This window comes from Pituophis catenifer, unplaced genomic scaffold (assembly GCF_029215685.1).
Source record: "Pituophis catenifer annectens isolate HBS135680 unplaced genomic scaffold, rPitCat1.0.hap2 SCAF_4, whole genome shotgun sequence".
Taxonomy (NCBI): domain Eukaryota; kingdom Metazoa; phylum Chordata; class Lepidosauria; order Squamata; family Colubridae; genus Pituophis; species Pituophis catenifer.
The window spans coordinates 27,747,970-27,769,235 of NW_027256884.1; the positions used below are offsets into that span (position 1 = coordinate 27,747,970).

General features: G+C 36.5%; 1 protein-coding gene across 1 annotated transcript; it reads right to left on the bottom strand.

The window, feature by feature from the left end:
* Nucleotides 1-1,337: 1,337 nt before the first annotated feature.
* On the bottom strand, nt 1,338-17,706 carry SLC10A2 (solute carrier family 10 member 2). The gene is made up of 6 exons (XM_070943168.1): nt 17,267-17,706; nt 12,952-13,070; nt 5,033-5,121; nt 4,016-4,191; nt 2,616-2,773; nt 1,338-1,510 (listed from the first exon to the last, which is right to left on the bottom strand). The coding sequence occupies exons 1-6, from the start codon at nt 17,704-17,706 to the stop codon at nt 1,338-1,340; spliced, it is 1,155 nt and encodes a 384-aa protein (XP_070799269.1).
* Between the last annotated feature and the right edge of the window lie 3,560 nt (nt 17,707-21,266).

Genomic DNA, 21,266 nt, shown 5'->3' on the forward strand with positions numbered 1-21,266 from the left:
GTGATCTTCACATTATCATGTGTAAGCTGCGTGATTCTTTGCAAAAAAAGTACGATGAGCAGTTTTTTGGAATGAAAGTTTTATTTGCCTTACGTAAAAAACATTTGCCTGAGAATGCCGTGCAAAAGTTCAAGAAAGAAGCCATCAACGTATATCAAAGAGCCATTGCGTACCTAGAAAAGTGGTATAATTTCACCGATTCAGTATATGAGACGCTAAATTGTTTCAATCTAATTGATCGCAATAATCCTCCAACTTTAGAAGAAATGACGAACATCTGGTTATTATCACCATGGCAAGAAGAACTTCCACCCAACACTCTCTTCGATGAAATTTCTGCCTTAGAAGAAGTTTATGTTCATCTGCAGGGCGATTCATCCCTTGATAAGTGGATGTACTTTTTCAAGAAAGAGCCAGCTCTGAGTTTACTGAAATTGTTCCAGTATTGTGCATCAAATCCGGTATCAAATCCTAACATTGAATGAATTTTCAGCATCATGGGAAATTTGTGGACTGACGAATGTAACTGACTGCTTGTACCATCAGTTCGAAGTGAACTTTGTATATTTTTTAATATTTCTCAACGTTGTACTGAAATTAAAGAATTATTCCTTAAACACAAAGAATTGATCAAAGCTGCGCAGTCAAATAAAAAATACACACGACAGCAAAGTAAAATGTAATTTAATATTTTACATATTATTATAATATATTTGATGTTTTGAATTTTAAGTAAAGTTTTGAAGTCATTATTTTAATACGTGTTAAAATGTTTGTAAGAAAATATATAATTTAATTGTAAAGTTTTTTTATTTTTTTACTACTTAACACCCCCCCCCCCCCGCTTGTCCGCTATTTTTTGGAAGCAGACCTGGCAACCCTAGCCATATTATTTTAGATAAAAGCCTTTTAGAGACTTTTTTTCTAAAGCGTCTTTCTGAGGCTTCTTTCAGCCTCTGAAATCTCCGTTTGCAAGGCTGGGCAGGGCTACATTCAGAGTATAAGACGCACCCAGATTTTCACCCTCTTTTTTGGGGGAAAAAGGTGCATTTTATACTCCCAAAAATATGGTACTTCAGCACAAAACACATCACAAACTTAAAGATTTCTAATGTTTTATTGTCATATACATTTTTTGCTACCTCAGAAAATTAAAACAACTTTCCTTCTATTTCCCCAAGAAGAGAGAAGTGAGCGGAAAGATCAAAGGGTACAATTGTAAATGAATAATTTAAAGGGAAGGATATCTGTACAAAAGTATACTCCAAATATTTGAAAATATTTCTCTTTAAGGAGCAGAATTTTTAAAAACAACAGTTCCAGAAAATCCATGCTTCTTATACTTTTCCGTTTGCCATCACTGTCATGTGGTTTTCTTTTTTTCCTTCTTCCATTTTAAATCCTCCATTTGTTGTTGCATAAGTTGACACTGACCCGGATTCAGTTTCGTTTTCTTTCTCTAGCAAAATGTTCTTTCGATCAGCAAAATGTCTTTTGTAGACCTGGTAAACTAAGGACAATGGCCTGACATGTTAGGAAGTGAAGTAACAACCACCAACAAAATCACATTTGCTTTGGAGCTTGGATAATATTTAATAGTTACATAAAAACACACTTAACCTCTGAGTATAGATCTGTACTCTTGACTACTATTTGTGGCCAAAAGTCAAAGAGGATTGAGCTCCTCCATCTCTGACAAGAGTTCTAGAAAAAGAGAAGTGATTATTTGGATTATATGCACTTGTCCGCATATTATGGTAAAAAAAGTCAAGATGGGAATTATGACTGTTCAACAATTTGTTGAACCATTAAAATCATTTGTTCTAAACGTGCAACACACATGAAAAACAGATGAAATTTTCACCATAACATCACAGCTACAATCTTGATTGCCTATATTTTGTGGATACTTCTGAATGCTTTACATCCTTTGTTTAGTTTTTTTACTTTGCATTTTTAACTGTTAGCTTGAATGTGGTACTTTGAAATACCCTTGTGTTTCTCCCACATATTCTGTGACACTTGTCAAGTTCACATCCACTATGTCTTACCAAATTTAATTTTGTGGTTTCTCTTAATTAGAAAAGAACGAGAAGCTTGCATCCTTCAAAGCATCTTCATGCATAATTAGTATTTCCAAAAAGGCCTCTGAGCTCCACATTTTCAACGTTGTTTCTCAACCTTAACAACTTTAAGAGGCGTGGACTTCAACTCCCAGAAGTCTCCAGCCAGCATGCTGGTTGGGCAGTTCTGGGAGTTGAAGCCCATGCATTTTAATTTTATTGAGGTTGACAAACATTGATTTACAACATAACATTGAGGGTGGTTGCAGCCCATGGTTTTGTTTGGTTTCTCGTAAATAGAAATTTTGTGACCGGCCACACTTCTCAAGGCAACAATTAGGGCATTTTTTCAGATTGATTTCTACTTTTGTGGTTAATATTGACCAAGCCAGAGAATTTATGTAGTCATGTTCATCCTTATCTTAAAAGTTATGTGTTTTTGTTTGGGAGATAATTGCAGGAAATAGAATCATCTGTGCTGCATGAATAAATACCAAAGCCTCTGAAATGACTTCCTGATTTTAAAAATGAAAGATCCAAATGGTAGCTTACCTCCCAGAATTATTGCTGCAAAAGCAAGCTGGAAAAGGGAATAGATGAGCGGAAAAGTAAACATTAGTGCCAGTTGTTCCTGACTGAAGGAGAGTTGAACAATGGTAGTACACAGCTGAGCATTCTGCATTCCTGTTTCTAGAGCAACCGTACGGCATCTAAAAGAAGTAACGAAGGGTAGAAAAAGAAATAATCATCAGATTGCTTGAGAAAGAGCCTTAGTAGGAATTGGTCTGTTTGGGAATAATGATCAATTCCTGAGTAGTTTGACTTCTGCAATCAGTTCTGATAAGTCAGTTCTGTTTGGTTGAAGGCCAGATGCTTCCAGGGACAAAGCTTCTGGCAGAGAGTAGCCAAAGGCTGGAACAATTTCCCTAACAACTTGATTTCTGTTACAAAACAAAGCCTTGCTCATTCCCAAGGACAAAAATTCTTATTAACAGATCTTTTATCGGGATCTGATAATATCTTGCTTACAAAATCTCTGATCTATCTACTAGCCTTGAACTTGATTGACTAAAAGTCTGGTCTGGAGCATAATTATTTTATTGTGCTTGAGCTTGAACTGATGATCCATTCTGCCCTATTGTGTGATTCCTGGGTCAGGATATGGAGAATGTATACATATGTACTGCACGTCTGTCTATACTTGCATAAAGTCTACTTTGGATTTTAGGACAACTCACTGCCAGTATGAAGCCCCTAATTGCTTTCCCTAAAAGAATACAGGTCTCAACAAGGAATTAGCACTGATGGTGTTAACTAGTTTGGGTAATGAAACATCTGGAAGAAAACAGCCAAGTTCAGAGACTTGGATCCTTCATTTCAAGCCTGAGCTACAAATATTCTCCTTTATTGATATCAGGAAAGGATATGAGATGTTGTGAGGGAACTTCCTTCTCTAGGCAGATCTAAGGCTACATCATGAACATTTTATGCATTTATTGAACTACACAAGGATTAGTGATAAATTGTAGATACAGTGAAGTAAATTAGTTGCCACCTCTCTTTCTTACTGACAATTATGAATTTATGATGCATCAAAAGTTTCACTATAAGCTCATTTAAATTGTTTCTGGATCTGAGATGAGGTTGGAGAAGACTGAACAATTAAATGTTGTGAACCAAGTAGAGTTGTCATGATGCTTTTGTAAAGGAAGGATGGTTATTTTTTTTCAAACCAGAAAGATTTCTAAACATGGTTATTTTATAGTTTGGGAATATCAGTTTTATAAAAAAAAGAAACAGAGAATGACTAGGGGCTGTAAACAGAATAAGTAAAGGCAGCCTATAACTCTATGGTTAATTAATTTCAAATTTTAAATAATTTTTTTTAAAAAGGGAGACAATATGATTTATGCTAGATAGGATTATACTATTAGTTGTGGAACAAATCTTACCTGTGCCAGGATTGGCCAGCTATGCGAGCCAAGAAAAAGCCTAGAGAATAACCAGCAGCTGGAAAGATAGTCCCAATAATCCAGAGTGCAGGAGTAATTGTCCAGGAACTTTGGTATAATATTCCTCCAACCACCGCTATAATCACTATGAGAATGCCACCACTTATGGAACCAATCTGAGGGAAAGAGAGAAAATGCATATTTAATATATCACCAGCACAAATTGTAGTCTTGAAATCTTTCACCCTATACAGTAGAATCAGGATCAATTCTATTATGCGGTAAACTCAAGCTGCCCAAGTATGGCAATATTATTAAACATAATTGATCAGTAGGTCAGTTTATTAAAATTATGACTATATTTTTTGTAACATAGTGATATTTTCTGCCTCATATATTAGAATAGCTTGGACTGTTAAAAAAAGGAAATAAGTAAATTTGCAGTTCCTTCTTTTGGGTTTGATATGATCTCTGAAAGTTCTTAAGGGCAATGGTGTGTTTCTACCGGTTCACCCCAGTTTGGGCAAACTGGAAGTGGCAGCGGTGGGAGGCTCCACCTGCCTGCCCAGACGTCATCACGGACACTCTGCGCATGCACAGAAGGTTCTGCAATGCGCACGCTCACAGTTCCAAACTGGTAGTGAAGGTAAGTGGAACCCACTACTGCTTAAGGGGAATGAGTGAGAAACAAATCTCTTAAATAATTAAGTTGACATATTTCGTTTATTTCTCCAGCATTCAAATTTAGTTAAGGTAACAAAAGTGATTGTTCCAGTATGTTTGTGTAAGAACGTATTTGTTTGCTAGATTTATAGGGCTGCCCACCTTGCTATAGCCGCTCTAGGCACCCAACAACACATAAAAACATAGTCACAACAGACAAAAACAACATTAAAAATGTATGAAGGCAGCCAAGGTAAAAAAAACCCCCACCATATAATACATTCAGATCACAATCAGCCCTCAATTATATCTTGAATGTTCTCTTAATAAGTATTCATAATTGTTCAGCCTTACCTTAAGAATAATTTTAGCTAGCCTGGGCCATTGATGCTTAAAAAATATCCCAAAGGAAACAGGAATGACAAGCGCAACCAATGAAATGCCTGCAAAAAACAACAAAAGGTTAAATTGTGGAAAAGGCATGTAGGCTGAAAGAAATGGACTTTTAAAAAAATGAACTCTCTTTAAAAAAGAAAAGGATGAAAAAAAAATCTCAAAGCTCTTATCCACTAATCAAAATCAGCGTTATGTATGCCATGTTATACAAGTCAGTTTTCTTAACTAAGTAGAAATTAATTATATAAATTAGTAAGTTATTTCTAAGTGATTCTCCAAATCAGGACTCATAGCAGTAAAATGCATGTCCAAATTATAAAAAAAATTGCAAGTTTTTCAGACTTTTGCATTTGTAGTGTCAATTATTCTTTCAAAAATAAAGGGGGAAATATTCTTGATGATGGTCTTACACAAATTTCCAATCTTTGGTATATTATTCAAAAACCAATCTTGCATATGTTCGCTAAGTAATTTAAAAATAAAATTATAAAATAAAGTTAATATGAAAAAATAACTCCTGTCTAAAAGGAAGCACTATATGGTACAAAGTTACATTTTTGAGCATCATTTCTCCATAAAGTACCTGATAGTATAAGAACTCCTGGCTTGGGCAGGAGATTGGAGTAGAAGACTCCAATCTACAAATCCATCAATTTCTTCTTTAAAATACATGTATATGTCCAATATGCACCACTCAATAACTTAATTAACTATGTTAATTAACTATATTAATTAAGTTACTAATTGACAAAATTAATTAATAATATCAATTAATGATTTAATTAACTGTGGTTTGCATGAAGATGGCAAAATGAACTTCCATTGGCATTCCCAAATGCAGCACTCTAATTATTTATCCGTCTCTACTTATACTTTCAAACACTTAACAGTGTATTTACTAATAATTATTTGTAGGAGTATCCTTTAGTACAGGGATGTCCAACTTGATTTCATTAAGGGCCGCATCAGGGTTGTATTTGATCTCGGGGGGCCAGGGTGGGCATGGCCAGCTCGACGTCACTCGTGTTGGGGGTGCCTGTGGGGACCTGAGTGCTCTGCCAGCAAAAATGGGCTCCCGAGCTCCATTTTCAGCTGCAACGGCCTCCTGCAACCCTCTGCCAGTGAAAACAGCGCCTCCTAAGCTCTATTTTCACTGGGAGAGGCACTGCGGGCCAGTCCTTTGCTGTCCCCACGGCCCAGATCTAAGCACCCCATGGGCTGGATCCGGCTCCTGGGCCTTGAGTTTGACACTCCTGCTTTAGTACAAAACAGTAAATCTTCTAGGTAACATAACAGTAAGCATGCCAGACTATGTCTAGATAGTGCCACTCTATATTTTTTGGCAAATTATCTTTACAGTTTGACTTCTTGGATAATGTAATTTTATTGTGGGTCTAAGGCAATGTACTCCATGGTTTAATTAGGTGTTTTTGGCCAAGTTATTATATATCAGAATTCCCTGATAGCTGACATTGCAGAAAGAGAATTCCATCCTTCCAAGTAGTTAAGCCTAAAATCCTCCAATTATAAGAGGTATCAAATACACAGATCTCAAGAAGATACTTTAAAGAAAGTTTCCAGTGGGCAAAGTTTGCCATTCATTACCCCCCAAAATGGAATATAGATGTTGCAGTGCAAACGTCATCTGTAAATTAAAGCCATCTGTTCTGACAACTGGGTCAAAAACAAGGAGATTTTTCACCAAGTAAGCATCCAAAACCGACCATTGACTTCCAGAAAATACATTTTAAGTATGCCAGATATGGTATACACTATCTCCGCTTTCATTTTTAAGGTAATAATTTTTCCTCAAATGCTCATCATCTGATATATACATTTTCAGTCCAAGGTATTACTTATTGCCTCTGGGCACCATCAAAAGTTTCCAAAAAAACCCTGACTTTGACAATTTAATAATCCCCAAAGGCATCTATTCTTTAATTTTTGTAAGGAAGAGTTAGGTTTATCAATAACTACCACACATTGTTTGTAAATAGGATTACTTGATATTCTTTACTTACATTAATCAAGCCATGAATTTAGAGAAGGCAAACCTGCTATATATCCTTTTCCAGTACAGGAGTGCCCAATTTTCACCTAAAAGTAAGGTAGCTCTAATTTAAGTCAACAGTTTCTTATATCTGCTCAAGTTTTAAATTCTCAACACAATTGTCATTTTTTAAAAAAAAATTGGATTGCCTGCTAAACACTATCTTGGATATTTTCTCCTCCCAATAAAATGCACATATGGATCCGACTTGTATCTGTTTATGAAAGTATATCTCTACCAGGAGTCATACTACAGAAAACTACCAGAGCTTAGAATAATAAAAGACAAAGAAATAAATATGTTATTAATGACTGATTAAAATAAACCATCGTAAAAAAGAGATAGGAATCTGTTTGCTTTGGTGTTTAACATATCAAGATAGAAACTGGGAGGCTGTGAATTGTAATCCCACTTTAGGTACAATGCCAGCTGGGTGACTTTAGACTAGTCATTTTCTTTCGGCCTAGAAAGGAGACATTGGCAATCCATTTCTCCAGATCTTGCCAAGAAAACTAGTGGGGCATGGATGTTTTCCTTCCTTGCTTAAAGTTTCTTTCATAACAGTATATCTCTGTATGCAACAGTAGTGGACCTTATTCAGAATGATAATGAGAGTGTTTACCAGGAGGAGGTAGAAGGTTTGGTGAGCTGGTGTAGTAAAAAATAGTCTGGTTTTAAATGTAGGTAAAACAAAAGAGATCATTATCGATTTCAGAAAAGGCAGGGACAGCCATACACCTCTGTCTATTAATGATTCAACTGAGGAGGTGGTTAGTAGTATCACGTTTCTGGGTGTGCAACTAATAAGCAGGTTAGCTTGGTCACTCAACAGTGAGACACTGGCGAAGTGGGCCATAGCGGGGCCTGTATTTTCTGCATCATATGAGAAGAACCCACCTTCCTTCCTTCCCCTGTCCTTACCACTATTAATTATGGAATGCTATTGACTGAAAGTGCTATTAATATTGGAGGGAATGAATAAAACTGATATAAATTATTGCAATTTTGTATAAATTCTGGTAAAAGCTGTAGTTGCAAATAATTGTATTTACTACTATAATTTGATAACTTGAGACAAAAACCTAACACCCTTTAGAATGATGTCCATCAGGCTGGGAAAAACAATAGTATAGAGAAAACAATAACTACCCTGTTTCCCCGAAAATAAGATATCCCCTGATAATAAGTCCAATCGGGCTTTTGAGCACATGTGCTAAAATAAGCCTCCCCCCAAAAATAAGCCCTCCCCAAAAATATTTAAATGCAGAACTGGAAATCAGGTAAGACAGCAAAAGGTACCCCATCTTGTTCCACAATAAGACAGCCCAAGCGCTTATTTCAGGGTTCAAAAAAATATAAGACAGGGTCTTATTTTCGGGGAAACATGGTAGTAGCAAGTCAATTGAACTCTAGTATTATCCCTGTTGGAAGACCTGAAGAGTCAAGTTGGGGATGTATCAACCAGAGTGAGAAATTCAATCTATATGGTTGCTAAGAGTCAATACCAACCTAACAGCACATAATCAACCAACCAACCAACCAGCCAATCAACCAACCAACCAACCAACCAACCAACCAACCAACCAACTAACCACCCACCCACCCACCCACCCACCACCCACTAACCAACCAACTTTCCTGCGGTTTGATTGGGAAAGGGAAAAGAGTTTGAGCTTCAAAGGTTCTGAGCTTAAAATGACTATTTTGAGTATCCTCAGTGTGAAACAAAATACTCTAGAATTTGTCCTGGATTTGTATTCCATGCTTGTGATAATTTCTTTTATTTCATGTTGTTCGGAAGGTGCTTATTTCTATTTCTCCAAGTTCTGGGGAATTAGAGTGTATTAATCAATACAATAGTAGGCATAAAGTCCAGTTCTTCAGCCATTAGCTACAGCTAGTTGAAGAGAAGAGGTGGATGGAATTGAGGAATGGCAGCTATAAGGACATGTTTAGAGCCTGAGAACCATTTTGAACTGCTACTTTGGGGAGAGAGACACAAGTTGTCTGCTGCTTGCTTACTGCCTAAGTAGTACTGTTTTTATTCATCGTTATTGAAAGTTTATGGGTTGTAAAATAATGCTGTTATCTTTGTTTTATTCTTTCTTAGGCAGGTTCTAAACTAAAAAGAATACTGTGCACATCCATCACAAATAGATTTACTATTCTGTTGAGCTTTCAGGGGACCAAATGAGAAATTATTTTGCTTTCTTTGTTTATTGAGACAAATCTATCTTAATAAATAGAAAAAAATTGAACAGTGAATGTGCATTAGAAGTAATGTTTCATGGCAGTAGCCATGCAAGTGTATTTTTGTTATGTCGTTCATGAAGTATGTTGAAATGAATCTATTGTTTCTTCCTTGCTGGTTAGCTGCTTCTTTGCTGAGTTCTATAGCTTTTTGCAGGGCCGGTTTATTTATTTATTATGTATTAAATTTATTTGCTTGAAAAATGTGTGCTTAAAAGTTATTTGCCATGGAGATGTTTTTAATATCATCCTTTTAAAATGGAGATTGAATGTAGGTAGCACTTAATGTGGATTTATATGGACGTAGTTAAAAATGCAGCAGTAATGGACTTGTTTCAGGCTCCCATTGCTCACTTGGGGGAATTATTTGGAAAATATTTGGGATTTTGTACCATCAAAATATAATACACTTGAAACCTCTAATGGGTTGTTTATTCTAAGCTCATAGCAAGATATTCTTTAAAAAAGGTTACACACTTCTAATTTTCTCATTGTTTCTTCTTTACCGCATTTCCATAGCTTTATCTCAATAGTTTTCTTAGTTTCCAGCTTTTTAGTTCATTAACTATTTTCATCCTCCTTTCTTCTACCTTTCTCCTGGCCAGTCTTAACATTCCTCTCCCACAAAGCCATTTTATATACATTCTTATCTGTCAGATTTTCTTTGAACTTCTTTGTTCTCAGCCTTTTCCATTTATTTCCCCTTTTCTTGGCTTTTATTAGGATTGCACATAGACTCCAAAAATTAGTTTGTGCCCACATTAGTGATTTAGAAACAGCACTTAATTAAATTTAAACAGTATCAGAGGCTGTTTGATTTGGGTTGTGGCTTGAATCCAAAGTGAGATTTGAGAAATGAAGTTTCATGTCTCCTGCGGACAAACATAGAAAATTCACAAATGCTGTAGCTTTTATGTTTAGCAGGAAGCATAAATCCTGGCCAATTTCCAGACAATAGGAAGATGAATTTTAAAACTAAGTTGTGATTTAACCTTATAATTGAGCTTATTTTGCTACTTGGGTAGAATTAGGTAACAACTGCAGACAAAAAGATAAAACTATATCCATCTCCAAAACTAGAATGAATGGAGACTATGCCAGTCAATGTCAGAAATGTTATACTATATGCACAGTGCAATATTGCTTATTTGAGTTTTCAAAAAAAGAGATTCAAGAATCTCTGTTGTCTACTAATGATGAATACCTGCAGACCACGGCTTTGTTTAGCCACCAACCTTGAAAAATGGCAAACAAACAAATGAACCAGTATGTATGTATGTATGTGTGAAATCCAGCAGGTTCTGACAGGTTCTGGAGAACCGGTAGTGGACATTTTGAGTAGTTCAGAGAACAGGCAAATACTACCTCTGGCTGGCCCCAGAGTGGGGTGGGAATGGGGATTTTGCAGTATCCTTCCCCTGCCATGCCCACCAAGCTATGCCCACCAAGCCACACCACGCCCAACAAGCCACGCCCAAAGAACCAGTAGTAAAAAAAATTGGATTTCACCACTGTATGTATGTATGTATGTATGTATGTATGTATGTATGTATATATCATCATTCATCATTTTAGCCATTGTCTATCCGCTGCAGGACAAAGGCCTCCTCTGCATGTTTCCAACCTATAAAGTCCTGAGCTTTGTGTGACCGCAATACTTGCTGATGTCGTCAATCTATCTTGTTTTAGGTCTCTTTTGTGGACACTTTTTAACAAGTGGGATCCATGACTGCCTTGATCCACCTGCCATCAGTTCGTCTTGCTATGTGAGTAGCCCATTTCCATTCCATTTTTTATATGTGAAGAAGAACTATATGTAATAGACCACTACATATACCTTGGCCAATGGATCTCAATGGAAGGTGATACAATAAAGGAAATTGAATGGAAATTAAATGTAGTTGGCAGGCATTCGGCAAGCTAAGTGTGATTTTCAAGAGCAACCTCCCCCTATGCTTGAAGAGAAAAGTTTTCGATCAGTGTGTGCTACCTGCTCTAACATATGCTGGTGAAACATGGACACTAACCTCACAATCGATACAAAAGCTATAAGTGGCACAAATATACTGTATATATGTATGTATTTTGTGGGAATAGGGATAAAGAAGATTGCAAGTAGCATTCTGAAAAATGTTTGTTTTATAACTGATTCCAAACTTGTTATTTTATGGATGGGATTAGGGATTCCTATTAATAGTTGTGAATATGTTGCTAGCTTATTTGGATTTCAAAGCTTTTGAGATGGTCTGAGGATCTTGATGTTGCAGTCATTACTGCATAATTCCTTTGGTTACCAATTGGACCATCATCTCATAAGGCATTTTCATGATGTACTCATACAATGCAATATACTTATGTCCATTATAACAGTGGAAATGTATGCATTAAATTATCGCCATTGTTCATTTTTTGGTTTTCCTATTTTTTTTTTAATTGATTGGGTTTGCATGGTCTTAGAGAAGGTACTTGGAACACAGGTATTTCCATGTTTCTCCAGTTAACATAAAATAATAGAGCAGTTTAAATTGCAGAATTTGCTGTCTGAACTTATCTTGGTGCAGTCAAATCTTAACATTCTTTTAAAGGGAGAACACCATAAGCCTTATATTTTGTTTGAAAGTAAGACACATTTTACAGAGATGTATGTGCCATCACTTTCAGAGGGTATAGGTCAGTGGTGGGTTTCAAATTTTTTTACTACTGGTTCTGTGGGTGTGGCTTGGTGGACGTGGCATGGCTTGGTGGGTGTGGTAGGGGAAAGATATTGTAAAATCTCCATTCCCTCCCCAATCCAGGGGAAGGTTACTGCAAAATCCCCATTCCCTCCCAATCAGCTGGGACTTGGGAGGCAGAGAATAGATGGGGGCGGGGCCAGTCAGAATTTTTACTACCGGTTCTCCGAACTACTAAAAATTTCCACTACCGGTTCTCCAGAACTGGTCAGAACCTGCTGAAACCCACCTCTGGTAAAGAGCCATGTTCTTTTTGTTGTTCAATCACTAAATCGTGTCTGATTCTTCGCAACCCCATGGATCACAGCACACCAGGCCTCCTTGCCTTCCCTCCTCTCCCGGAATTTGCCCAAACTCATGCTCATTGCATTGATGACACTGTCTAACCATCTCATTCTCTGCTGTCCCCTTCTCCTTTCGCCTTCCGTCTTTCCCAACATCCATATTTTTAAATATGCCTTAATTTTATGTTGTTAATTCTTGTCAACAATTGTAAGTATAATTACAATATCATAGATTTTCCACTGACAAGGAGGCATGAACAATATTGGTCATTTCAACTCCCAACCGGGCTTATATGTCACTGTTGAAAATGCATCATCTGTCTCTCTGGCAACCGAGTGTTTACTGTGGGGAGTTAGTCTCAGCTTTATGCCATTCCTGATTCTGTCAGTTGTGTTAAAAGATGCCAAGCATCTGTTATGAGAGAAGTCCTAAAGCTTCAGACTAATTAACCCCAAGTATACAACCATGGAGGTTATGAGTGATTTTCTATTGCAGACTTTAGCTGTAAAAAATGGATCTTGGAATGATTGTGGGAGAAAAAAAAGGCACATTTAGCTTACCAATGCTGTCATAGGGGATGTAAATGGAGCTGAAATCTGTCCAAATCCTGGTGTAGACAAAGATACAAAGCGGCATCATGCCCATGGCCAGCAGGGTTGAACACGTTGTCATACTGATGCTGAAAAAGAGCCAGTTGTTACTGTTATTATCATGTTAGCTTCTAATATTTTATGGATGCTAAATTGTGGTTTCTCACAAATATGTACTTATTGCCAGGTTTCAGATATAACTGTGAGGATGATGTTTGCCTTGTCACCAATACAGGTAGTCCTTGACTTACTACTAGTCACTTTGCAATGGTTCAAAGTTATGACCTACTTGAAAAAGGGGAATAATGATCTGGCTCCGAAGTCCCGACAGTTAGCTGCGCCCTCCCCCCAAGTCAGATGACCACACTTTGGAAAGTTGGCAACACATTACAGCCATTTGAAGCATCTCATAGTCACTGATCATGTTTTATGACGGTTTGCTGAAAAGTGGCACTTAATGAACAATAGATTGGTTTAACAGCCATGGAAATTGCTTAACAACTGTGGCGACTGCAGTGTTCATAGGGGATGTAAATGTAGCATTGACTGCTGAAAAAAAATGTAAAATTTAGTACTTTTACAACCATGACAATTTACAGCCATAATGGGCAGGCTCCATTACAGACATAACTCGAGGAATACCTGTAATGGTATAATGCCTATAAATAGCAGTTTTGTAAAGTAACAGGCATATCATAAGGAAATCCTCAAGTGATTTTTCTCCCGTGATGTTTAGTTGGTCCCTGCTGGACTTTAAAAAGCATTTGAAACCTTGCCTGTTGTACCAGGTATGGGGACCAGGATGAGGGAGGATATCAGATTTTATGAATGTGGGTCAGCTATTATTATTTATTGCTGACTGTTGTATTTGATTATGGTTATTTGCTGTTGAAGTCACCTGGGATCACATTGTTTAAACTGATGGCTATGTAAGCCCTTCAAATAAATAAATAAGAAATCTTTATCATGCATTCACTCTGCCTTTTTAAAAGAATTGTAGGAAGAGGCATCCCGATGTCATTTTATATATAATGTTTCAGTATTTTTCCAGTTTTGCTTCTGTTTTCAAGGCATAACACAGAGAGAGAGAAGATGGGGGGGGGGGGAGAGAGAGAATGCACAAAGACAATTTTAAGTAGTAGGGTTAGGAATTGATAGCCTGGAAGGATTCTTAAATATAGGAACTTAAATATAGAAACAGAGATTCCAAGGATAATGAAAAATAGAATAAGTAGAGTAGAGTAGAGTAGAGTAGAGTAGAGTAGAGTAGAGTAGAGTAGAGTAGAATAGAATAGAATAGAATAGAATAGAATAGAATAGAATAGAATAGAATAGAATAGGATTTTTCATTGGCCAAGTGTGATTGGACACACAAGGAATTTGTCTTGGTGCATATGCTCTCAGTGTACATAAAAGATATAAGTGATAAATCATGATAATAGTCATCATAAATACCTTAATCATGAATCATAAGATACAACACTTAATGATAGTCATAGGATACTAAATAAGCAATCAACATAAATCATACTAGGAACTAATAAACAATATAAATCGTAAAGATACAAGCAACAAAGTTATAGTCATAAGTAGAAAAGAAAATAGGTAATAGGAAGGATGAGAAGAAGAAGAAGAGTAATACAGTTTTAGTAAATAATTTGACAGTGTTGTGAGAACTAGTTGTTTAGCAGAGTGATGGCATGGGGGAAAAACTGTGCTTGTGTCTTGTTGTTCTGGTGTGAAGTGCCCTATAGCATTGTTTTGAGGCTAGAAGTTGAAACAATTTATGTCCAGGATGTGAGGGGTCTGAACCTTAAAGATTACCTATTTATTGGAAAATAATGGAAATTATGTCTGAATATACAGTACATACCTAAGATAGTATTGACAAGTTGAATTTGTATGTGAATAAGCCTTGCTGAACCCTACTTATTTTTATAGTAAATATAAGAATTGCTTTAATAAAGCTCATTTTGCTCATTGAAGTATAATATCCCAATAATTAAGTATTTATAATATTAATGGAGAAGAGGGACTAAAAATAAACACATTCTATTATTCTTTGATTTGTCCCAATAGGGATGACAAACAATAATTAATTACAATTGGGAGGGAATGCAAGCAAAATTTAGACAGAAAATCTGATTCTGTTAAACACTTAAGCCAGGCATTTGTTATTATGGGAAATATTACTTATTTAATGTATGTAACCTTTGACTCAATCTTAAACTTACTTGGAAATAAATCCCAGTGAGTACAATAGGCTTTATAGCTAAATAAACATGGACAGGATTTCATTGAAAGCAGTGACTCTATTTGTGTGGGCATCAGTTTAATTTAGCTAATTAGTACAGGAAAACTATTTAAGAGTATCTAGACAAAATCCCAATAGCTTCTAACAAAAACAAAGTGGGACATGATTAATGTATAAGTATTGTTAGCATTTATGGATGATAACCTTTTAAAAATCCAAAAATATTTAAATTTTAAAACAATACCTATTAGCACTAGCACTGATGATGTTACATAATTTGGGTAATGAAATGCAAGAAAACAACCGAGTTCAGAGAGCATTGAAGACCCCACACAATATCTATTCTCAGTTTATTTTGGAACATAATATTGTTGTCCATAGCAACATGTGTAGTGCAAAATTCCTATGATTTAATGCAGAGAATACAACTTTTGTGCGTGGGCTAGAATACCCTATTCACCAGTCTGTTCTTGCAGGCATTTTCCATACGCCAATCCATATGCATCCCCATAAGGACCTTAAACACATGCAATCTGATAAATATTGCAGGTCACCTGTGAATAGTTGACTGGAAGGAATATATGTTTCTGAACTGGCTCTTCTGAGCCCAGCTTTCAAAAGCAATTTAATAGTTTGGCATTGGTGACAACTTCCAAATCAGATGTTACATTCTGCCAAGCTTTACTTGTGCTAGTACAGATTTTGGGTTGGTTTAAGATTCTGAATATATCTACTGTTGTGTTCGATCAGATCACACACATATATTGGTAGCAGCAAGCAGGATCTGACTTTGGACTGCATTCCTTTTATCTGTGTAATAAGATTAATTCTGTTACCTTTCAGGTTCTAGCTATCTATCTTAATAACTAAAGAAAAATGAAGCAGAAAAAAGCCACAACCCTAGAATGAGTCATGCACCAAGTTCAGGAAAGTACCTGCCAACTTTTCAAAACCTTTGATCAAAATATGTAAAAAAATTGAACTGAAATATATAAATGTGCTTCTAATCTTTTCCCTCTCTTGATCTTCTTTCTCCTCTTTTGTTTCAGTGGTGCTTTTGCTTTGTTTTGTTTTATTCTTCCCAAATTTAATGGTGCCTAACATTTTCAAAGAACCTCCAAAATGGTTCCTTCTTCTCTGAATTTTGGAATTCTTCCACCCTTCAATTTCCATTCACCTTTTTTTTTTGCCATATCTGTTCTTATGCTGATCGTTGATCAACGATCAGAAAACCTGATTTGAGAAGTTCTCTTTTACTCTTCCATTTTAGACCTACTCATCACACTTACTTTCACTTTAATCTAATTCATTGCTCTGTATTTTATACTGAGGACACAGACATTCATTTTCTCCAGTTGGAGTTCACTGTACTCCTGCTATTCCCAATGAAAGCACTTGAGCACTTTGATTTGGTCTCCTCTCTCTCTTTCTCTCTCTGTCAGTATAACTATTTATTTGGAAGAGATTGATGGTACCAGATTGAATATTGCAGGTCAAGATGCACTTCTGCCAAGATTCAAAGTGGGCATATCTGCAAAGCAGTTGTGTTCAAGCCATTCTGTTAGGAGTGTTTTCTAATAAGGTGGAAGGTGGAGAGCAATATTTTCAAGTACAATGTTTTATCAAGAGGTACACTGCATTGTGTTTGTTAAATTATAACTTCTATTGATTTCAGTGGGTTCTCTCACAAATAAACATGCACAAAGTAGGAGTTTTAAGGTTCAATTTTTTAAAAAGAAGCCGGAGTGGCGTAGGAGGCTAATGCCTCCTAAGGCAGCATTTAACATCCAGCTGCCTGCAATTACTGTGAGTTCAATTCTCACCAGGCTCAAGGTCGACTCAGCCTTCCATCCTTTCTAAGGTGGGTAAATTGAGGACCCAGTTTGTGGGGTCAATAAGCTGACTTTGTATAAATATACAAAAGTATGAAGGTTATTGCTTAACGCATTGTAAGCCGCCTTGAGTCTCCGGAGAAGGGCGGCATATAAATCAAATTTAAAAAAAAGAAAAGAAAAAGCAAATCACTCTTACCTTAGGTCCATGTCACCATCCAGCCAATAAGCTAAAATGTTTGAAGCTGTCCCACCAGGACAACATCCCATGATGATCACTGCAACAGCTTGAATTGGAAGCACATCAAAAGCAAATGCTAGTATAAAACCCAAGAGGGGCATGATTCCAAACTGGCAAAGGATACCCACAATGATACCCCAAGGCCTTTTTATGTGTCCTAAAAATTTCTTCAGTTCCACATTGCAGCCCATGGAGAACATCACCAGTGCCAGCATAATAGTTAGGACAGTACTTAAGGCTACACTCAAAACTTCGTTGTAATTATCTGTCGGCTTTAAGCAGGATGTCCCTTTGCAGATGGTGGCATTTTCCGAACAATGTGAAAAATTCCAAGTTGATTGTGTCATTGGAAATGCAGAGGTTAAAATATCAGATTCCCTTAAATGGTCCTCCTGCATTTTGAAGAGGAAGAAATGCTTGTCCAGACGCTCATGCACTATATTGAAACTAGTCTTCTTCAGTATCTCATTATAAACAACGAGGGGCAATAAAGAAGATGATAATGCTGGAATTTGGCAGTGGCTAAGGTTTAGAGCTGAGTTGCTGAGTCATAATATTTCCCTAGTACAAATACATTTATTCACTATAAATCAATCATTTATTTTCAGAATAGGTGAGGTTTCACACCAAATTAATATTTAAACATAATGGGTAACAAGCAAAAAATAACTAATATATTACAGGAGGATCAAAGAGTAATGATGAGCATCTCTCTTTAATATTTATCACTTTGCTACCCCTTAATTTTCAGCCAACTGTACTGTGAAAAAATATTTTCCCACTTTTGGATTTCCTGAATTTTTCCATATCTCATGTGGGTCTTTCTGACATACAAAGGAAGTCTGAATTTAAAAAAAAAAACCAAATCAATTTTTTCTGTCAGTTTCATTTCATTCAATATATTGATGTGTTGTTAGATTAAAAATATGTTGTCAGATAGCTGTGGTTTCATATTAAAGCACTGTGCTGAAACACATACTACCATATTTTTCGGAGTATAAAACACACCTTTTTCTCCCCAAAAAGAGGGTGAAAATCTGGTGTGCTTTATACTCCGAATGGAGGCCCGCCCAGCTTCTCAAACAGAGGTTTCAAAGGCTGAAAAAAGCATCAGAAACGAAGCTTCAGAAAAGAAGCCCTCAAACAGAGCTTCAGAAAAGAAGCCCCCAAACAGAGCTTCAGAGGTTTTTTTTTCTGAAGTTCTGTTTCGGAGGCTTTCAGAGGCATGAAAAAAAGCAAAAAAAAAAAAAAGCAAAAAAAAAAAAAAGCAAGGCACAGAACTCACAACCAATTCACCTCTGGGAACAGCTGATTGGGCGTATTCTGGGAAGCCGATCCACCTGTCAATCAGCTTTTTTCTTATTTTACTCCCCAAAAACTAAGATGCGTCTTATACTCTGGTGAGTCTTATACTCCAAAAAATACGCTATATTTCTCCCCTTTTTAAAGAGAAAAAAGGTGAGTCTTTAAACACATGATTTATTACTGCAGTTTCCTTATCTAGAATTAGATATTAGATAAAATTGGAATTAGAATTACTTGTGCTGTATGAAGAAAAGATAATCCATTAAAATCGATGCTAATCATCTTCATTACCTGATGTCCTCTTAGTTCAGACAAAACTCACTATCCACATTTGGACAACACTGTATTTTATTTTTTTGAAAAAACAAAATGAAGCAGTTTTAGTCCCCACAAATGTTGGCATTCCAGGGATTCAGTAAATGCCATTATTTATGCTACCACTGATGGTGCTCAGCTGGGAGGCAGAGGTTGATAAGATTAGTCAAGTCTGCAACTTCTCATTGTCATTATGCTGTTGTGTCCATTTGCAGTAACTGTCCATTGGGATAGGGGCAGTAATTAGGATGGGAGTGCCCTTCAGTCCATCTTAATTCACTGTCCACCCATGACATATCGGCATTACCCTTCAGATTACATTCAGCTTGTGGCCATCATAGACATGTTGGGAATGGAACTGGAATAATTTAGGTGCTGCTGCTACTCAGGTTAGATGTGCCCTAGATTTCTCACGGTGTGAGAAACAAGGAATAAGATCACTTAGCAACTAGCACATGGTAGAATTTAGCACTTGCTCATTACTCCTAATATCTGTTTCTGAGATTGCAGTGAACGGCATTTAAAAACAACTATCAAAATTGTATCTCTTGACACAGAATCTTTAGATCTAAAATGTGATTTAACTTCTGGAGTGCAAAGGTTCTGGGAATCTGTTGCACTGGCTTTTCACGGGATAGTAGGTATTAGAAAATAATTTGGTCCAAAACATTTGCAATATAAAATCTGCTTCCATTCTAAGTGATGCGTGTGGGTCCTTTGGCAGAATGAAAGCAAAATACAAAATAGGTGGTCTTTATATTAACAAAGCTGGAGATAATTTTAGATGCTGATGCTGTATTGATGGGCCCCAAACTGCATTTTTCAGATCACGCTTACATTCCATCAAAGACTGTAATTACTTGACACCAACCATATTCTTCTACCTTTTGAATAATTTGTTATTGTTTGAATAATTGTTATTTTTTTTTTGTTGAAAATTCAGTTTAGACCAGTGTTTCTCAACCTTGGAAGCTTGAAGATGGGTGGACTTCAATTCCCAGAATCCCCCAGCCAGCGCTGCTGGCTGGGGAATTCTGGGAGTTGAAGTCCACCCATCTTCAAGCTACCAAGGTTGAGAAACACTGGTTTAGTCTTTAGTTTAAGCACTGGTTGCCATAATACAGGTATTGTCTTCATCATCAACCTGTGGTGGGTTGCTACTGGTTCGCCCTGGATTGGGTGAACCGGTAGCGACGACGGCAGGAGCCTCTGCCCACCCGCCTGGGCATCTCTAGGCATGCGCAGAAGTGTTGCGTGAATGCGCGTGCGCCCATGAGTGAACTGGTAGCGATGGGATTTGAATCCCACTACTGTCATCAACCTACTAGTTTAACAATCTAAAGTCAATATGTATATTTGTTAAATATGCTTTTTACATTTAAGACATAGGAAATGGTATTTTACTAAACATTTACACAGTAATATGCCATTTTCTGTGTGTTAAATTTGAAAAGTGTCACAATGTTAGAGGAAAAGAAGCTGCAAATGCTCTCCATTAAGTGGCAGATTAAACCCTCAATGATAATCCATTATAAGCAGTATCAATTTTTTTTTAAAAAAAAATCAGGTTGCCGTATTGTAAACATGGTTTTATAAAGAGGAAAGTTCTTTAAAGTGGAAAACAGGTATTGAAAGCCTTCTTTTTAATCAGATGGGGACATAAATAGATTATATTTATAACAATGGTTGAAATGTGAAGATGGAAGAGCAACTCTCTGTGGAATTTATAGGGAATATAGCGCAAGATAAGCAAGTGGAAAAGTGCCAAAGAAAATAATCCCAGTCTGAACTATTCTGACATAAAGGTTGTTTATGACTTTCCCAGCATGTCAGCAGAATAAACCTATTTTTTATTTAAATGATACCCTTAATAAATTAATGTACTATATATTTTAAATTCTGCAATGCGTAATTGGCATGTCTTAGAATACTTTGCTTTGAAAACAAAGACCCAAAATTTCATCTTGGGTGATATAATGAGATGATGCCTGATGATGCCTGTTTGCGTTGTGCTTAGCATTATACCTCAAACCTATCTTGAATTACCTACTGAAAATATTTTTTGAGGTGCTTTCTGAGCTTCTTTATTGTAATATTTTCTCTGTAGCACAATGGAGAAAAACTATTTGATTCCAAGGGCAGGCTATTTTGACATTCCCAACCATTTTCTAAAGCATTAGTCTTTTCTGTTGGTGTCTGTGTGTGGGGGCTTGTGTTGTGGACAAAATTAGGGCCCTGAGAAGCAAAACACCAATGGAAATCTCATACTTTCCCATGGTTGGGAAAGTATATAAGAAGCTGATGTATTTGTACCCTATCATTAAGTGATTTACCTTAT

What these genes read in the sequence shown, in the direction of transcription:
- SLC10A2 (XM_070943168.1), bottom strand. Translation starts at nt 17,706, where the DNA reads ATGCAGGAGGACCATTTAAGGGAATCTGATATTTTAACCTCTGCATTT. An exon ending in CATCCCCTATGACAGCATTG is followed by an intron (nt 5,122 to 12,951) that starts GTAAGCTAAATG and finishes TGTTTTTTGCAG; the next exon opens with GCATTTCATTGGTTGCGCTT. An exon ending in TGCAGCAATAATTCTGGGAG is followed by an intron (nt 1,511 to 2,615) that starts GTAAGCTACCAT and finishes CATTGTCCTTAG; the next exon opens with TTTACCAGGTCTACAAAAGA.